We start from the raw sequence: 20,463 nt of genomic DNA on the forward strand, positions 1-20,463 counted from the left end.
CAGCACGCTTTAAAAGTAATAGATTGGGGGAGGAAGATACAGTTGAAGCAATTTTTTTAGCATGGTTTTGATATAGAAGATGACTAGGAATCACAAATCTTGCTTTTTTCAGTTCAGTGTAATAGTATTGGATATGTACCTTTCAAGCAGAGCATTTTACTTAAGTTTAAATGTTGAAATTTCTACTTTATATATAAAGAATATGGAGCAAATAAAATTTTGCTTATACAAACACACTATTGAAAAAATAATCTTGCAAATGAGGATTGTAAATGGGACCAGATATGTCTATCTGTAAACTGGATAACAAGTCCAGGAAAAACTGAAAAACACACATTTGTAGTAATTAAATTTATTTCAAGATCCAAATGTACTGAAACTCTGCCATAGTACTTTTCTTTTAATTGAAATGTTTAAAATGGAATTCAACTATTTCCTTGATGCAGTGTTTGATAGAAAATGTATAACATTATGAGCAAGTGATCAGCTTCACCCAGTGACTAGAACATTTGTGATTTTTAAAATACTGAATGTTTATAATTTAGAAAATGCAAGTCTTCAAAAGCAAATACACGTAAGATTAATTTTTAAATTAAAGATGTGAGTACAGGACTAAAATGCATACAAACAACCTGATACACATCTTGTTCTTTACTTTTGTTAACTAGGATATCTTACAAAAGAATGTTTAAAAATTAGCTAAGAATTGACAAAATCTAGACAGATGGCCACATTCTGAACTTGTTTGTTTCTGTACATTACTGTGTTCATGCCATGTTCCTCTTGCAGCTATAAAGGGGGAAAATCTGTGACAAGGGATAGGCTTGAGTGCCTGGAAGAGAGCAAAGACAAAAATTTGATGGGTGTCTTAAATTAACTGGTTTCTAGACTACAAACTATAACCTGCCGAAGTAATTATTTCTAGAGAGCTCAATACTAGGAATTACAGATCTAATGGAAAATTGACATCCCAAGGCATCAGATGGTTGCACTAGTAAGATTTTACTCTCAAAAAACATTGTGTTAAGCAAACTTGTTTTAACATAACTTCTTTTTGTAGAGGCAGAAGTATTGGGATAAGTAGTGATGGTACTGACTCTTAAGAAGAGCCAATAAACATACTTAATTCATAACAGTGAAGAATGTTGCCAAATGAATAGCAGAGTGAGTGCCAAGGAGAAGTATTTGCTATTTTTCTTAGGTTAGAAACAAAGATATATAATAAGGATGTTTGTATGCCAGTTTTTTTTATGCCTGAGGACTGGCTGAGGTAACCTGTTTGTTTATTTGGTATGTGGAGATTATTAAATTGAGCTTTGATGCTTAAATATGTTTAGCCTGTGTGTAGAAGTCAGTTTTTCAATTTGTATGGTTAAGTGGCGGGAGGGATAGCTCAGTGGTTTGAGCATTGGCCTACTAAAGCCAGAGTTGAGAGTTCAATCCTTGAGGTGGCCATTTAGGGAACTGGGGTGGGAACTGGGGTAAGAATCTGTCTGGGGATTGGTCCTGCTTTGAGCAGGGGGTTGGACTAGATGACCTTCTGAGGTCCCTTCCAAGCCTGATATTCTATGATTCTATGAAGTGTTAGTAACAAATTATGAATAGGTAATTCTAATTTAACAATTCAATGAGAACAAAATATACTGTAATTGAAGGTGTGATGGTAGCACTGGCAGGCATACCCATACTACTGGGAAGTATTGAAGAGTTGGCAGCGTGGGCTTCAGCTCAGGCTATCTGTCCAAATACATGCCCACTGGAGACCCTGGGCACATACTTAAGTTGCTAGCCCATGCTAAAATCTGTGCCCCAACATCTTCATTCTGATTGTTATTTGTGCTAGCTAGACTAAAGGTAGCATGTAGATAGGTATATTCATGCTAAAGTCCCATTTTCATTTACTGTGCAAACATACCTTTAGAGCAGCAGTGGGCAAACTTTTTGGCCCAAGGCACATCAAGGTTGCAAAACTGTAGGGAGGGCCAGGTAGGAAAGGCTGTGCCTCCCCAAACAGCCTGACCCCCACCCTTCCCCTGACTGCCCCCCTCAGAACTCCCAACCCATCAACCCTCCCCCCCGCTCCTTGTCCTCCTCCTCCCAGGACCCCTGACCCTAAACACTCCCCAGGACCCCACCCTCATCCAACCCCCCTTCTCCCTGTCCCCTGACTGCCCCGACCTCTATCCACACCCCTGCCCACTGACAGGCCCCCCCGGGACTCCCACGCTTATCAGAGCAGCATGTCTGGCAGCCGTGATGCTTGGCCGGAGCCAGACACGCTGCTGCACTGCCCTGCAGGAGTGTGCAGGAGTGCTGCCCAAGTGGCAGCGTGGCTGTGGGGGAGGAGGGACAGCAGGGGAGGGGCCGGGGGGCTAGCCTCCCTGCTGGGAGCTCAAGGGCAGGACAGTCCCGCAGGCCCAGGCCGTAGTTTGCCCACCTCTGCCTTAGAGGCAAGGCTCCTGCTCTGAAGCTGAGTAGCAAGTGAGCTGTTAAGCCCTGAATATTTTAACTTTGTCATAAACTGTCATTAATCATTTTCCTGTAAAACCTTAAAGGAGCTAGTCATGTCTTTCATGACAATGTAAACTTAAGACTCCATTGCATTCTCATTCCTTATTTCTTCTCCTAATAGTAGTATAATTTACAGAAAAAGTAACTATCCTGATTCAGAAAATAGTTCACACAATACATAGATATTGAGATATAGATATTGCTTTTATATTTTTTGTAGATACCACCTAATACAGAAAATAAACTGTGCAGAAGTAGAAACTAATCGAGATATAGTTATGATTGAGGTTTCAATTTTAATCTCTTTTTAGTAGCTTAATTAGACTAATTTTTCTCATGCTTACTTAAGTCTGAGAGGAAGCAACTGATTTTAAGACCATTTAATCAGAATTTTGTTTGAGCTACCTGATTAAAGTGTTCCAAACAGCGTGCAGAAACTTTTGAGCTCTGATAACTGTGAATTTAAAATTTCATGTAATCCTCCAGTGAGGATTGTTTGCTTTGTAATATACCAAAACAGCATTCTGTATAACGACCACATCCTTCTGATGTTTCTTTCATGTATTGTTTTATTCATCCCCCATGGGAATCCTTGTCATGGGGGTACATTTTGAAGACACACCATTTGGAACATACAACTGCAAATGCTACTGTGAAAAACTGGTCAATGAAAAATGACAGATTGTCCAATAAAAGCTATTACCTCACCCCTTTTTTCTCTCTACTATGAAAAAACTGGGAGACCTGTATTTTTATTAATATTATGTGCATATCTGAGTACTGTGGTGGGGCTTGATCTGTGGAACACTAAGGGTTAGTTCCAGCTGAAGCTCTCTACCTGTACCCATGGAACCAGGCAATTCATTTGCCAGTGATAAAATGGACAATACAGGGAATCCACTACTGAAAGTCTACCTCTGATCCTCCCGGAGAGGTGAATAAAAGCAGATTTACCATATTCTGGTGTTGCAGGACAAAAGGACTTTGAAATGGTTAAAAGACAGCAAACGGGGAGGGGGAAACACGACTGAGAGTCAGAGGCTACAGGAGTATTGTCTCCTCCATACTGGGACTGGTGAAGCATGCTGTGACAATGGGGAGAACAGGATGACATTTAGGTAAAAATACACATATAAGCCTTTTGTTGTTTTAACTCTTTTCTCTAATGTTCCTTTAGATAAATTCAACTTTATCTGTCACTTGCATTTTTATACTGGTCTCAGGGGCCTACAGGAAACTCTCTGGCAAGGCACCTGCTGGGGGCCTGGTTTGTAAATGGGGGCACTGTAACCTGCTGACAGACTAAAAGTTGGGGATCAGTCGTAGGAGTCCACCCTGAGGGTAGTACCTGAGCATCCTGTCACTGGAAAGGCATGCCCATGGAAAGAGAGAGAGGTCAAAGGTACAGCTTGCCCTGAACCATAATAATTACTTTATTTTAGAAGTATGTGTGACAGACTGACAATTTCCTGCAATATCCTAAATGAAATGTATTGAACTAAGTTAAACCAAGTTAAACCTTATTGAATTAATTTTACCATCTTTAGAGTTCATTGTATTAAAAATGCAATTTGTGTATGTGCTGTGGAATTGTATGTATTTCTGTAAGAAGGGTAAATAGGAGGACAACAGAAAGATGATTAGGCAAATTCACTCAGATTGTAACATCTCCAGAGAAGCCACCCACTTGGAAAGGTATGCATATGCTAGTTCAAACTGATTCACCAAGGATCAGTAGACAAAGGATTTTTAGATAAAAATCCCAGCTTTAAACTGGCTCATGGCCTTCTGCCTGATCCAGCAGAAACCCTGCTCCATGGAGGGCCCCAATCCTGAGGGTAGAGTTGGAAGGATGGAAGCTGCCAGAATGCATTTTAAGGTTGGGGTTAATTCTGGTAAGCTTATTAGCATGTGTGTAGGTTTTTTTGTTTTGTTTTTTAGTATGTTTTTTCTGTAATGCTCTTTTACCTTAAGAATAAGGTAGGCTTGTGTAGGAAGTGCTGCATGGTAACTGTTGACAATCACTCTGTTATCAGTCTCTGAAGAGAAAGCAAGCAGGTGCCCTTTGGCAATCTGTCTGTGCTGGGAAATACACAGTGAAGGCAGAAAACTGAAGCCTGGAAATACCCCTATCAGAAAAGAGAGGGACATGTGACTCCACCCAAGAGAGGCAACAGCTGGGTAGCTGGAAGCCAAAAGTGGGTGCCCTTGCTGAACGACTGAGGGGAAGTACAGTTGCAGTTGTCCTGAGCTGTGACAGTATGGAATACATTGTTACTATATGCAAAGTTCGCTGATTTTTTTTAATTAATCTTTTCATTTTTTTTTTAAATTTCCTTACGATTAAGTAGGTTGGGATCTTGCTTCCTTGGAAGCGATTTATGGAACTTTCCTACTCTAGTGATCAAAGATTAACTGGTTATTAAAGTTACAATCCTGCAAGCTGGTCTGGATGGGTGGACAGTTCATAGCCATGGGAACTATGGGTCTGGCAGGTGCTATCGCACCCCCAGGTTTCACTGTGAAAAGTTGGCTGGTGCTTTAAGTTAACAGTATTTCACCATTCTTGAGAATCCCAGAGCTATGCTGCACCCGTGTGGTGTGAGCGGGAATTGTGCTTTTTTCACCTTGCTTTTGAACATACATGGTTTACACAGTTTAATTAGCTAGCTTTCAGTACCCCCACTATAAAAAGTGTTCCAGTGCCACTGGGACAGTTATGTCTCTGTACAGTGAAACCAGTGGGGCTCCACACAGGTGTAGGGAATCCATGAACACAGATCAAATTGTAGACTGGAGCCATCAGGTGTAAATTTATCATGGGGAATAAAGGCATCAGACTTTTATGTTTGTTTAAATTACTAATTAAATCTGTTGAATTTTTTTTTTTTAAAGAAAGGTCTGGGACAGCAGTTGATGTTCAAAACTACCCACAATGCAAGCAGCTAGTGCACAGCTATTTTTTGCAGTAAAATGACAAAAATGGAAACTTTATATAACAACATAATCTGTAATGTCATTTTGTATTCCTTAGACTTTTGCAATTTCCTAAAAGTTGCTGTGATAAAACAGGTCTAATAATTCTGTAAGATACAAGTTTTATGGATTTTTCTCTGTACAATCAAATCAAGATTTGGATATATAACTAAAAACAGCTACTTCCATTCTTTAATAAAAGGAAAATTGTACTGTGTTTACATTAATCTTACAGAATCAGTATTTAAACCAGAGAAGAGTGGTGACTTCTTGAATTAATGAGATCTTACTGTTATTCCACTGAAATGGTTTATTGCACTCACAGCCTATCATCATTTTGAAAGAGTAGTGTATAAAGTTAAAATTGTGTTGGTCTATTAAACTACTTTGACTGAATATCATAGCACTACAAGCACTTTTTAATGGCCTTCATCCACCCACTAAATTCAGCACTTCTGCTTTTTTTTTTTTTAAACAGATCTTATTTACAGTTAGTACAAACTGATTGTGGCAGGGCTCCATTTTATTTTAAATTTTGCAGGTTCTGTCAGCTTGAACTGGAAAGGAGGTTTATATATTCTCTAGTTATGTAATCGCATGCATAAGTGATTGTCAGAAATATGAATAAAATGCCACTATCATGTAATATTGCCATGACCCACTATAATGGTGGTCTGAGATCCTTGTATAATGTGCTCTGTTCTCACTTACCACTAGTACACACCAAATTTAGAAAAATAATGTTGAGATTCTAAAATAAAAATGTATAATGAAATAATTTACTTTAATATATTAGATTGCACTAGTGCGCATACTGTTGGTTGCTTTCATTAAGGAAGTGGAAAGCATATAATCTTAAAAAATAACACTTCAGTTATATTCTCTTAAGCATTTTCCTAGTTTCTTTCCAGTTCTATTCAGGTTCTTATACTCTTGTTCCTTAACAGTCTACAGCTTTACTGCATTATCTCCACAAGGGGAGGAGGAAACTGAGCTAGAGCTAACTCCCTGCTTGCCAGTTAATAGACAGGGCCTCTGCACCTCGCATTTCCCTGAAACTGTTAATCAATTCCATTTCTGAGCTATAGCACCCAGTCTATTCCACTTTTGAGATGCTTCAGACTCCTACATCCCAGATTAGATTGTGCCCCCCCCCCCCCCGTAGGTGCTGTCTGTAATTAACTTTCTTTGGTCCAATCTTGTGATTCAGTACAAGTTGCAAAAAGAAGCCAGCACTGTGCTAAGTCTGTTCTTCTTCGAGTGATTGCTCCTATGCATTCCAGTTAGGTGTGCGCGCCGCGCATGCACGGCATCTCGGAACTTTTTTACCCTAGCAACTCCGGCGGGCCGGCTGGTCGCCCCCTGGAGTGGCGCCGCTATGGCGCTAAATATATACCCCAGCCGGCCCGTCCGCTCCTCAGTTCCTTCTTACCGCCCGTGACGGCCAGTTGGAACTGTGGAGTGCTCTCTGTCCTCCACTACCCTAGCTCTCGCTAAAGGTTTTTTGTATATAGTTAGTTCATAGTTCGTGTAGATAGTTGTTATAGTTAGTTAGTTAGATTTAGTGTTAAGGTTAGGGGGGTTTCCCCTCCCTTTCCTCTCCCGGTGCGGGCTCATGCCCAAGGCACCGGGCTTTAAGCCCTGCGCAATCTGCCAGAGGCCTATGCCCATCGGGGACCCGCACGACGCCTGTCTTCGTTGCCTCGGCGAGGGCCATCGGACAGACAAGTGTCAGATCTGTTCTGCCTTCAAGCCGAGAACACGTAAGGAGCGGGACTATAGACTTAAGCAGCTCCTCATGGAGGCGTCGTTACAGCCCCCGGCACCGGCCGCGCCGGCACCGAGAGCCTCATCGATGCAGAGCGCTCCGGCCGCGCCGAGCCGTTCCGGCACCGCAGCCTCAGCTGGCGACCGCGAAGACCCGGCACCGCTCCCTTTTGCCTGCTAGGAAACGCGGGCTGGCGAAGGCTATCGCTAAGTCCCGCGCTGAGGACTCAGCCAAGGCTGTGGCGCCACCTACCACTCCTTCAGTGGCCGTGCACCAGGCGGGCACCAGGCCGTTGACTCCGGCGCCACAAGGGCCGTCGAGTCCAGCACCGCCACGCTCCCCGGCACCGTCCGTGGTAGAGCCGTGACTGCCGTCGACGCCGGAGACTTTCTCCGCGGCGCGTGAACTGATACAGCTCATAGAGGCACCGAGCCTCCGGCCCCCGGCACCGCCGGTGCAGGCTGTCGCATCTGCAGGCAAACCGGCAATGATGATCCGGCCACCCTCTGCGGACCGCCGGCACAGACGATGCTCCCGGTCACGCTCCCGGTCCCGACGGAGGTCGCCATCCCGCCGATCTCACTCTCGGCACCGTTCGCCGTCCCGGTACCGGTCGCCATCCCGACGCCGGTCGGAGTCCCGGTACCGTTCGTCATCCCGGTAGCGGTCGCACTCCCGGCACCGATCCAGGTCCCGATCGCCGTCGCGTCGGCACCGTCGGAGGTCTCAGTCCCGGCCCGCAGATCCCGCTTCCGGTCGAGCTCCCGGCACCGGTCGAGCTCCCGGCACCGCGGTGGCCGACGGTCTCGGTCACCGTCCCGGTACCGAATGGACAGACACTGTTTTTCGGCACCGTCTGCGGACAGACTACCGCCTTCAGCGGTACAATAAGTCAGCGCCTCAGCACCTCCTTGGCCATCTCGCCCGGCATCGGTGGCCTCCGGTGCGGACAGCAACGCACACTTGCCACCGACCCCTCACGGTGATCCTCAAGGGGCTCAAAAGTGGGGCTTCTGGGTTCCCTGGGCCCAGTATGAAGCACAGGGGGTACCGTTTCCCCCGAGAGACTCGGCCTCCGAGCGCAAGGCCCCCGAGGCAACGGTTAGCCAGGCGGCCCCTTCGCCTCGACGTGAGCCCTCCGTTCAGCCGGACCGCCGGTCCTCCATGCAGCACGACCCAGCCGAGGCACAGTCAGTAGCCCCTGCGGAGGAGGCCGTCGTGCAGGGCTTGTCCTCGTCGTCCTCCCCGGACGAGGCGGTGGCTGGTGCTTCGACCAAGGAGCCGCCACCCATAGACCTTAAGGCCCACCAGGACCTGCTTCGCCAAGTGGCGACGGCCATGGATCTCCCAGTGGCGGAGGTCCAAGAGGACGAGGACCCTATTACCAACGTGGTTGGTGCGGACACTCCCGTCCGGGTGGCGTTGCCCTTTGTAAAAACTATCCAAAAGAACGCCACCACGCTTTGGCAAACACCCGCTTCCATCCCTCCCACGGCCCGCGGGGTTGAGCGTAAATACTCAGTTCCCCCTATGGGCTATGAGTACCTTTATACCCACCCGACCCCAGACTCCTTGGTGGTGCAATCAGTTAACGACCGCGAGAGGCACGGTCAACCTGCCCCCGCGCCGAAGTCCAAGGACGCCCGGCGCATGGACCTGCTAGGCCGCAAGGTCTACTCGGCGGGTGGCCTGCAGATGCGTATTGCTAACCAGATGGTCCTCCTAGCCAGATACGTGTTTGATATCCTAACGTCCCTGGCAAAGTTTACGGAGCTCCTGCCGTCAGCCTCCCGCCAGGAGTTCACGGCGATGTTAGAGGAGGGAAGGAGATCATCTAGGTCCTCCATCGTGGCCGCCCTCGACGCTGCGGACTCCGGAGCTCGGACCTTAGCCTCCAGCGTGTCGATGCGGCGCATAGCCTGGCTGCAGTCCTCCACCCTGCCACCAGAGGTGCAATATACACTGCAGGACCTGCCCTTCGACACGCAGGGTCTTTTCTCCGAAAAGACAGACTCCCGGATCCAGACCCTAAAGGACGGTCGCGTTGCCATCCGCACCCTAGGGATGCACACGCCGGCGACACAACGCAGGTCCTTCCGGCAGCAACCCTCACGGCCCTTCTACCAGCAATGCTATCGGCCGTACAATAGCCGGCGACCGGCTCAAAATCGCCGTCGTCCGTCCGGCAATCGGCGTAGTCAGGGCCAGGCCTCTTCCAAGGCCCCTCAGGGGGCCAAGCAGGCCTTTTGATGGGATGCTTGAGGACGGCCCATCATTCTCCCTACCGGATCCTTCCCCTTTATTTTACAACCGCCTTTCCCATTTCTTTTCGGCGTGGTCCCAGTTAACAACAGACAGCTGGGTACTTCAGACAGTCCAGTCGGGATACCGCCTTCAATTTGTTTCACCCCCGCCTTCCCACCCACCCTCCCTGTCCCTCTTCAGGGACCCCTCTCACGAGCAATTCCTCTTACAGGAGGTCCAGACTCTGTTGAGCGTGGGTGCCATAGAGGCAGTGCCTCAAGACAGGCGGGGCAGGGGATTCTACTCCCGCTATTTTCTCATCCCCAAAGCGAAAGGGGGGCTACGTCCTATCCTGGACCTTCGCGAGCTGAACAAGTTCCTGCTCAAGCCCAAGTTTCGCATGGTTACCTTGGGGACCATCATTCCCTCTCTGGATCCGGGAGACTGGTTTGCCGCCCTCGACATGAAGGACGCCTACTTCCATGTCGCGATTTATCCTCCTCACCGACGTTATCTCCGGTTTGTGGTCAACAACGCCCACTACCAGTTCGCCGTGTTGCCGTTCGGCCTCTCCACCGCACCGCGGGTGTTCACCAAATGTCCCTCTTCCGACGGCTCGGGCTTCTCATCAACGCCGAGAAGTCCACTTTGGTTCCGTCACAGCGGGTGGAATTCACTGGAGCGGTCCTCGACTCCGTGATAGCCCGAGCTTGCCTGCCACAATCTCGACATCAGACCATGGTCTCCATCATCCGGGACCTCGTCTCCTTCCCGACCACGACGGTGCGCTCCTGCCTCCGCCTCCTAGGCCACATGGCATCCTGCACGTATGTCACCGCGTACGCGCGGCTCCACCTCCGCCCGTTCCAGTCTTGGCTCGCGTCGGTGTACCGACCGAATCGCGATCCCATCGATATGGTGGTCACAGTCTCCAGGCGACCCTCGACTCCCTCAACTGGTGGCTAGACCCGTAGGTCGTTTGTGCGGGAGTCCCGTTCCATCCGCCTCGCCCGTCCGCCACGCTGACCACTGATGCCTCAGCGCTCGGTTGGGGGGCTCACTTGGGCGACCTTCACACCCAAGGTCTGTGGTCGCTGCAGGAGCTCGCTCTCCACATCAATGTACGCGAGCTGCGAGCGATCCGTCTAGCCTGTCGCACCTTCTGCACCCACCTGAAAGGCCGCTGTGTGACGGTGTTCATGGACAATACAACAGCAATGTTCTACGTGAACAAGCAGGGCGGAGCCCGCTCCTCCCTCCTCTGCAAGGAAGCGATGCTCCTGTGGGACTTCTGCGTGACCCACTCCATTCACCTAGAAGCGTCCTTTCTTCCGGGAGTGCAGAACACGCTGGCCGACCATCTCAGCAGGTCGTTCCTCTCTCACGAGTGGTCCCTCCGTCCAGATGTCATACACACGATCTTCCAGAGGTGGGGGTTTCCCCAAGTAGACCTATTCGCGTCCAAGGAAAACAGGAAGTGTCACCTGTTTTGCTCATTCCGGGGTCACTCGCCGAGCTCCCTGTCGGACGCCTTCCTGTATCCCTGGAAGGATCGCCTACTCTACGCCTTCCCTCCGTTCCTGCTCGTTCACCGAGTGCTTCAGAAGCTGCAGAGGGACAGAGCCACCGTCATTCTCGTAGCTCCGGCCTGGCCGAGGCAGCATTGGTACTCCCTGCTGCTCGAGCTCTCCGTTCGGGATCCCATCCCCCTCCCGTTGTGGCCGGACCTCATTACTCAGGACTTCAGCAGACTCCGCCATCCGAACCTGCAGTCCCTCCATCTTACAGCTTGGTACCTGAGTGGTTGACCCACGCAGAGAGGGACTGTTCAGTGGCAGTTCAGCAAGTCCTCCTAGAGAGTAGAAAGCCTTCCACTCGCTCCACCTATCTGGCGAAATGGAAGCGATTCGCGCTCTGGTGTGACCAGCGAGGCCTCAATCCGTTCGTGGTCCCTGTCCCTACCATCCTGGACTACCTCTGGTACCTTAAGGAGCAAGGTCTTGCGGTCTCCTCCTTGAGAGTTCACCTGGCAGCAGTGTCCGCCTTTCGTCCATCCGTGGAAGGTCGGTCCATCTTCTCCAACCAAATGGTTTCCCGCTTCCTTAAAGGCCTGGACCGCTTGTACCCACCTGTGCGGCGTCCTGCCCCGACCTGGGATTTGAACCTCGTGCTGGCCAGGCTGATGGGTCCTCCTTTCGAGCCCTTGGCCACGTGCTCTCTGCTCTACCTCTCCTGGAAGACGGCCTTCCTCGTCGCCATTACGTCAGCGAGACGAGTGTCTGAGCTCCGCGCTCTGACGGTTGGTCCGCCATACACCGTCTTCCACGGGGACAAGGTGCAGCTTCGACCTCATCCGGCTTTCCTCCCAAAGGTGGTGTCAGCCTTCCACCTCAACCAGGAGATCTTCCTCCCAGTGTTCTTCCCGAAGCCGCATGCCTCACCTCGGGAGCAACAGCTGCACACCCTCGACGTCCGCAGGGCGCTCGCTTTCTACATCGAGCGGACTAAACCATTCCGGCGTTCGCCCCAGCTGTTCGTAGCGGTTGCTGACCGCATGAAGGGTGAGCCGATATCCTCCCAGCGGATTTTCTCTTGGGTCACTGCGTGTATCCGGACCTGCTACGAGCTTGCTCGCGTGCCGCCTCACTGCTCACTCCACGAGAGCGCACGCCTCGTCGGCCGCCTTCCTGGCCCATGTCCCCATCCAGGACATCTGTCGAGCGGCCACCTGGTCTTCGGTCCATACCTTCACCTCCCACTACGCGTTGGTGCAACAGTCTCGAGACGACGCAGCCTTCGGCTCCGCGGTATTATACTCCGCCACGTCTCACTCCGACCCCACCGCCTAGGTAAGGCTTGGGAATCACCTAACTGGAATGCATAGGAGCAATCACTCGAAGAAGAAAAGACGGTTACTCACCTGTAGTAACTGTTGTTCTTCGAGATGTGTTGCTCCTATCCATTCCAGACCCGCCCTCCTTCCCCACTGTCGGAGTAGCCGGCAAGAAGGAACTGAGGAGCGGACGGGCCGGCTAGGGTATATATTTAGCGCCATAGCGGCGCCACTCCAGGGGGCGCCCAGCCGGCCCGCCGGAGTTGCTAGGGTAAAAAAGTTCCGAGATGCCATGCACGCGCGGCGCGCACACCTAACTGGAATGGATAGGAGCAACACATCTCGAAGAACAACAGTTACTACAGGTGAGTAACCGTCTTTTTCCTCATCAGTGATAGCAATGACGTGTCCAGTTGAGCTGTTTCAGTAGTAAAGCCAGATGTAGTAAGAAAAATAAGGAAATCTGATACAGAACGAGGTGGAAAGCAAGGAAGGAGGTGGCGAAGATAAACCAGGAGGAGGAGATTTGGAAGCTATTGTTACCATGAAAACAGGAGTACTTGTGGCACCTTAAAGACTAACAAATTTATTTTAGCATGAGCTTTCGTGAGCTACAGCTCACTTCTTCGGATGCATAGAATGGAACACACAGACGGGATATTTATACATACAGAGAACATGAAAAGGTGGAAGTATGCATAACAACAGGAAAAGTCTAATCAATTGAGATGAGCTATCATCAGCAGGAGGAAAAAAAACTTTTTGAAGTGATAATTAAGATGGCCCATAGAAGGTGTGAGGAGAACTTAACATAGGGAAATAGATTCAATTAGTGTAATGACCCAACCATTCCCAGTCTCTGTTTAGGCCAGAGTTAACTGTATCTAATTTGCATATTAATTCGAGTTCAGCAGTTTCTCTTTGGAGTCTGTTTTTGAAGTTTTTTTGTTGCAAAATTGCCACCTGCAAGTCTGTCACTGAGTGGTTAGAGAGGTTGAAGTGTTCTCCCACTGGTTTTTGAATGTTATGATTCCTGATGTCAGATTTGTGTCCATTTATTCTTTTGCGTAGAGACTGTCCGGTTTGCCCAATGTACATGGCAGAGGGGCATTGCTGGCACATGATGGCATATATCATGTTGGTAGATGTGCAGGTGTACGAGCCCCTGATGGCGTGTCTGATGTGATTAGGTCCTATGATGGTGTCACTTGAATGGATATGTGGACAGAGCTGGCATCAGGCTTTGTTGCAAGGATAGGTTCCTGGGTTAGTGTTTTTGTTGTATGGTGTGCGGTTGCTGGTGAGTATTTGCTTCAGGTTGGGAGGCTGTCTATAAGCGAGGACTGGCCTGTCTCCCAAGATCTGTGAGAGTGAGGGATCATCTTTAAGGATAGGTTGTAGATCTTTGATGATGCGCTGGAGAGGTTTTAGTTGGGGGCTGTAGGTGATGGCTAGTGGCGTTATGGTTATATGTTGAAATAGAGAGAGTAGCTAGTCTACTGCCCCTTTCTTAGTGCAAACTGTCCACCCATATTTCCCTACTCCAAAAAGACTTGTCATTGCAATATGCCAACAAGTATGTCTGCCTTGTGGGTGGTTAGTTACTAGAGGAGAGATTAGTTAGGAAAAATTGCCAACCTGACTGGTAGCATTTCATGAAGAACTAAGATCTACACTTTCCTGCCAGTTTTTAAAATATACTCTTACGTATGCATTATGAAGGCAAGGATAAGAAGTGGGGCAACTGAGTCATTCCCTTTCTTACAGCCTTGCTTAGGTATTCCAAGCATAAGGGGCTTAGAGTATGACAATTACTGCCTCTAAGCTGCATCCCGTCCCAATGGTGGGGGATCTGTTAGAGACTATTCCAAATGTGAGGGAACCTATTAATGATAAATCTTTGTCATCTACTCTTCCGTTACCTTCTAGTAATAACTTTATTATTGGGGGAAATTTTCTTAGTAAGTTTAATACCATGGGAAAAAGAATAGAGCGAGCAGACCCTTATTAAGTAGGTATCAAGCATCTTGGTAAATGGAAACATTAACTTATTTATATTACTGGAGACCTCTCATCTGAGATTGGACCCTCTTTTGTTATGTAACATAAGAGACAGGTCTTTTCTTAAAAAGCTGATGGTCTAAATCGACCTGGCAAAGCCTAGAAGAAAGTATTGTTATCATTATAAAGATAGGGAACTAAGGCACAAAGTAATTTAAATGACAGGAAGTCTGTGGAAGAACTGGAAAATAAATCCAGATCTCTGAAATGTCAATCCAGTACCTTAACCATAATATCCATTATCTTTTAACATCATGATGTAAGGCCAGGGCTTCTTAACCTTTATTCTTCTGAGGCCCACCTAGTATGCTATAAAAATTCCATGGCCCACCCATGCCACAGCTGTTTTTCAGTAGATTAAAAGCCAGGTCTGATAGAGTAGCAAGCAGAGCAATTACCCAGAGCTAGCCGTAGTGGAGCCCCTTCTGCCTGAGGCCCCAGCCAAACCAGAGTAGGCTGAGAGTTGTGGACCCTGCACTCTGAGAGCAGCCTCCCAGCCCATGTCCCCGTCCTGCTGGCCACCTGCCCAGGGCAGGTGGAGGATTTGTGGCTCCCTACAGCTGTCTGCTTGGCCCTCTCCAACCCTGCTGTGGCTGGAGGACAGGGCTTTGGAGCTGCACCCTGGCCATGGTAAGAGCTGGGCAGCTGTGAGGAGCTGCAACACAAACCTTCCACCTGCCGGGGGGGTGGGGGGAAGGGGCTGCTCTTGGCCCCACCCTGCACAGGTGGAGGGTCCACAGCACAGCACCACATGCTGCCCGGGCTTCCCAGCCAGCCTCCAGCTGCCAGCCTGGGTGGGTGTGACAGGGAGGCCATGGCGAAAAGTGAGAGGGCTATAGCCCCTTGGCCCACCCCGTTCTGGTGCCCTTGCCCAGGGCCTCACGCCACATCAGGCCCAAGCAGCAGGGCTCAGGATTCGGCTTTCTGCCCTGGTCCCCCGTGGGTCTAATACTAGCCCTGCTCTCTGGTTTATTTTGGCAGCCCCCCTGAAACCTGCTTGAGAACCACTGTTATAAGGGACGGGAGATAACTGACTACTAATAATGTTTCTTTATTTCTTCCATGAATAAGTGTCTCGCTTAGTTAAATTCAATAGTAGTAAAAAAGTTATGTAGGATAGTTATGAAATAAAGTTAGCTTAAGTTTGGTTAAGAGAATAATATATCTGTTTTATGGTTTGGGGCTAGTATGGAAAAGGTGCTAATCAGCAAGTAAAAAGACCAGAATAAGTAGTAATATTTACAGTGTGGGACCGATGTACAGTTCAAAAAGTACTTGATAAAATGAAAAGCTAGAATAGTAAGACAAAGGAAAACTGTCTTAAAAGAAACAAGCATACATAAACTTTGACTTTCTGCTGGTAAGCAAGGAGTGGGGAGGAGGTAAGAAAGGAAGGCCTTGGAAGAAGGAAAGTGACAAGGATATCTGCTTTAAACTGGATTTTTGCTAAAGCCAGAAAGTTAGCTGAAGCATATAAAGAGAGCCAGGAATCTGAAGGTTGTCAGACACTACTTGATCATGTTGGAACATGCCATGATGAGAGGGTTTTCCCTAGGTCTGGCCTATTTGTAAGTATACTGATCACATGCTTATGAATACTTTGTCAACAAACTCAAACTCTAGCAAACCAATGCAAGAAACTTCACAGTCCAAAAACCACTTGTTGAAAACATCCTGCCTCTAAAAAGGTTGGCTGGAAGGAAAAGCTTCAGAAGCACTAAAGAAGTCTGCATCAATGGGAGCAAAGAAGCCTGGAGAAAACAGGAACTATCCCTCATCAGGGGTGAGATAAAATGGTAGAAACAATGGTGCGTGCAGGATCTGGGACTGATCCATGTATTGCACTATAAGTGCATTTTGAATTCAGAAGCCTGTAACAATTGGATCAGTTAGATCAGGGATGGTCAAACTAGGGTTCTCAAGCCCCTGCTGGGGAGCAGGGTCTAGGGCTTGCCCTGTTCCGCATGGCTCCCAAAAGAAGTGGCATGTCCCCCCTCCAGCTCCTACATGTACAGGCAGTCAAGGGGCTCTACATGCTGCCCCCACCCCAAGCACGGCCCGCACAGCTCCCATTGGCCAGGAACCACAGCCAATGGGAGCTGCAGTGGCAGCACCTGCAGATGGGGCAAGGCAGAGAGCTGCCTGGGGCCTGCATCCCTGTCCCACTCCCAGGCCCCAACCCCCTCCCCCAGCCCTCCAAACCTGCACCCCCAACCCCCTCATCCCAACTGCCTTCCCCAGCCCAGCACCCCTCTTGCACCCTGAACTCATTTCTAGCCCCACTCCAGAGCCCACTCCCCCAGCAGGAACCCTCATCCCCTCCCACACTCTAACCCCCAGTTTCATTAGCATTCATGGCCTGCCATACAATTTCCATACCCAGATGTGGCCCTCAGGCCAAAAAGTTTGCCCACCCCTGAGTTAGATTAACCTTTGCAGAAATTGTAAACTTTAGTAATTAGATTTCCTAACTGGAGGCCAAGGCTAAAATATATATTTACTGGCTTCCAGCGGAACATCAATTCCAATCAACAACCTACATCAATATACTTGGATAAATTGATAAAACGATTAAAAATATCCTTCACATTAATCTTGTCTAAATACCAGAACTGCCTACAGCTGATGTGGAAATTGGTGTGATTTTTATATTCACTTAACAGTGTCAAAGTGGAGGATTCTTTCAGCAGTCAAACTGACATCTGTATAGGGTTATGCACTCTATCAGTTCATACCATCAAACAACAGAAAATATAGTTCAAGCTGCTGAAGCTGCCATCCAAGATTACAGAGAAATATGACAATTTAGCTGGTTGGAGACAAATTAAAAAGTGGGAATTTCTCATTGCAATCATCTTAAGTGTCTGACAGGGATCTTAAGCATTTTTTTTAAACCTAGGTGCAAAAGTCACACCTAACAGTTTTAACAATGTGGAAATTTAAAAATGCTCCTGAAACTACTGTTTGTCACCACTGGGTCATGGACAGGAAAAGAGATACAAAAAAAAAAATCACACTAATCTTACAAAAATAATTGAAGGAGATTTTGGAGGGACTTCCTGGTTTAATAGCCTTATGGTGGTACTGTTGCAGTGTTACTTAAATTAGGGCATAACCTAAACTAGCACCACAGAAGGACAAAGTGAAAAATTAACAGAAAGGTACAGAATATTTCCATTATATAGCCGTTGTAGCTGATACTAAATACAGAGGTCTTATGATCGGCTCAGAGATAAAATGTAGTAATACAATATAATCTTGCTTGCCTTCCTTATTTTCTACCTACCATATAACACAAGATGCAGATTTCTACTATCAAGCTGTTTGCAAAGAAGCCCAGTAACAGTTTGTTGCATCAAAATGGTGGAAAGCTTTGAAAATAAAATTATGGAAAACAGGAAAGCTGAAATCAGGATTGGATTTATTTTTAAAGCCCTGCCCTACTGCCGAGCTCACTGCCTATCAGTCCAGCATGGTTTTAGCACAGCCTTTGGATAAATTTAGTCAAAACTTCCTGAGGAGGTGAGGTGCTGACAAAGCAAATAGGGCCCTGCAGTCGGAGCTAGGACGGTGTAGTGAAGGATCCTGTTCTGCTAGATATGTGCTACTTACGGTGTACTGAACATAGAGTATCGCACAGAAACTGCTCTGCTACCTCATGTAGCAAATGCCGGCAGGTAGCAGTTTAATACAATAGCAGCTTCTCACAATCTATAATGCCTCTGTAGACGCAACCATTAGCTTAGCCCCCCTCCTGTCAGCGCTGAGCAGGCAGAGTCTTAGCGGCTCGGTCTAACGCCGTAACAGACGGACGCATCAGTGCGCGCAGCTTAACACCACAAGCGCCTCTCGCAGGGCTGGCGAAGGGAGCCCAGTAGCGGGGGAACAGCTCTGCTCCCGGAGCGAGCCGAGCCTGTTTCCATGCCGCGGTGCCGCGCTGGATAGTCCAGGAAGCGCTTGGTGCCTCCAGGAGCGAGCGCAGGGCCCTCCTCACTCCTCTGGGGAGCGCCGCTCCCGGGAATCACGGGGGAGCGTCAGGGCCGGGCTGGGCAGGGGCTCGCCAGGCACTGACCGCAGCCCACACGCCTCAGAGGAGGCGGGGCGGGACTCAATCCCTTCCCTCCCGAAGAGGACGCGCGGCGCAGCCCATTAGCGCCGCCCGCTGTTTACCTTATCCCAGCTGTAGGGGGGGCGGATCCCCACCGGGGGCCGCTACTGGCTGCTCCGCCCTGGAGCGCCGGAAGCGCGCGCGGGCCGAGGACGAGGCACGCGCTGCCGGGCTCCAGCGCCGGCCGTTGTGAGGTCATAACGCACTAGAGTGGCCGCAGGCTCCGCCCTCCGCTAGCGTTGGTGTTACGGGCGCTGCCTGCCGCTCTCACCTCCCTCCTCGTCCCCGTCGCTGTCTCCAACCCCCCCCGCACACACACATAGGCGAGGCAGGGGCCGGGCCGGCCGCGGCGCCTCTGTACGGGAACAGCCGGGCCGGGAGGCGGGAGCGGCAGAGACGCCCCCCGCCCAGCGGCTGTTCCTGGCTGCGGCTCGGTATCGGGCGGGGCGGGGAGCGGAGCGTGGCAGTTGAACCATCCGCGGTGAATGAGCGACGCGGGCCGCGGGCCGGGCTGGGGGGCGGGGAAGGCTGACAGCGATCCCCTCCCACCCCGGGGGACCTGACGGGGCCGGCGGGCGGCGCCGAGCGGAGAACACGGCTCCCCGGCGCTCTCGGTCCGTCACCACGCCTGAGCCGCGCAGCTACCGCCTCAGCCCCGCTGGAGCCTGGGGGGCCGGCAGCGGCCCGGCCCCTCGGCATGTCCGCCGCCGCCCGAGTGTCCGTAGCGCCCCCGGAGCAGCAGGTTGGGGGGACCGAGACTGGCGGGGGCTTGGGACAGTCTCGCTCCCGGGAGCTGGAAGAGCCGGGACAGGAGCTGCCGGAGCCCAGCCAGGTGGTGCCGCAGGTGGATGAAGCCGGGGAGAGCAGCGGTAGCCGAGAGGCGGATCCCCCAGGGCAGGACGAGAAACGGCGGCAGCGGCAGGTGGTCGAGGCCCCCCTGCCGAAGGAAAACCCCTGGACCCGGAGAAAACCTACTCCCGACAGCCCGTCCCCGGCAGCAGCGGACACCCAGCTCGTCCTGCAGGACTCAGGTGTGGGGCGGCGGGGGGAGGGAGCCGGGCGGGGATGGGGAGGACGAGCTGGGAGAGCCGCTCATAGCGTCCGACGGGAAAATAGTTTCGCTGCCGCTGGCTGAATCTGTCCGGGTTGAGAACTTTTTTGTTTAAAACACGCTGTCCCTTTGCCGTACAGCGTAGCAGCGGTTGCCTTAAATCGCCGGCGCCTCGGCGTGTGTCAGGCCAAGGTATTTGTTTCCAGGAGTCGTCGACGCGTTCTCACACTCTCATTTTACGTGCATGGACAGATTAGGAAAATGAGCGTGGAGAGGTGTGGTCTGTCCCCGTCCTTTTACTCTGGGCAGGGAGGGAGGTGGGCATTTAAGAGAGTGGATTTGTAGTCGTATTACAGTTTGTTGGGCCGAACAACCAAATTGGAGTTTAAAATAGGATGTCTTTTTATTCCCGAATTTATGCAAACCACGTGGGTGACTGCGTGAGTGAACTCAAGTGGTTTGCCCGTAATTTAATCCTGTTCTGACTGTTTGAAACCTTTAATATTTAATTTCTTCAATCTTTAGTTTCTCTTTTGCAAATTCCCAAACTCTAGAGGCTCTTTGCTTAGAAATTTTAGTGGTTCCAAAGTCAGTGCTAAGTATTTTCAACGAAATAAGTTTGGAAGGATATTGCCCATAATTACTTGTAACCCATACATTTCTTAATAAATTGTTAGATTTTAAACCAGACACCGATATTTATTTTGGTTATTAAGTATTTTTGCAGTGAATGAAAAGTTACTTAGTTAGAAAAGAGTTACACTCAAAGTGAATTATGGTATGGAGCTGATGGTAGTAGATTCAGTACTACTGTTTACACTGAGTAAATAGTTCTTGTGAATTTCAGGTAGCTCCTCCTTTACCAGCTAGGAGATAGATTATGCTACAGTTTTAAAAGTGCTAGTTGCAAG

At 49.4% G+C, this 20,463-nt stretch overlaps 1 protein-coding gene and 1 long non-coding RNA gene across 9 annotated transcripts in view; one reads left to right on the top strand and one right to left on the bottom strand.

Moving 5' to 3' along the window:
* Window positions 1-647: 647 nt before the first annotated feature.
* Window positions 648-18,679, bottom strand: LOC123371009. The gene is made up of 3 exons (XR_006579684.1): window positions 18,564-18,679; window positions 17,680-17,764; window positions 648-832 (listed from the first exon to the last, which is right to left on the bottom strand). It is a non-coding gene; the product is annotated as an uncharacterized LOC123371009 (long non-coding RNA).
* LARP1B (La ribonucleoprotein 1B) overlaps window positions 18,226-20,463 on the top strand; it is a 115,446-nt gene continuing 113,208 nt past the window's right edge. For 4 of the 8 annotated variants that reach the window (XM_045018056.1, XM_045018055.1, XM_045018057.1 and 1 more), the window contains exon 1: window positions 18,233-19,532. In XM_045018056.1, the coding sequence (XP_044873991.1) occupies window positions 19,199-19,532 (334 nt within the window). In that variant the 5' untranslated portion in view covers window positions 18,233-19,198. Of the gene's footprint in view, window positions 19,533-20,463 lie in introns of all 8 variants that reach the window. The other 4 variants (XM_045018053.1, XM_045018059.1, XM_045018060.1 and 1 more) reach the window with 3 other exon arrangements.

This window comes from Mauremys mutica, chromosome 5, assembly GCF_020497125.1.
Source record: "Mauremys mutica isolate MM-2020 ecotype Southern chromosome 5, ASM2049712v1, whole genome shotgun sequence".
Taxonomy (NCBI): domain Eukaryota; kingdom Metazoa; phylum Chordata; order Testudines; family Geoemydidae; genus Mauremys; species Mauremys mutica.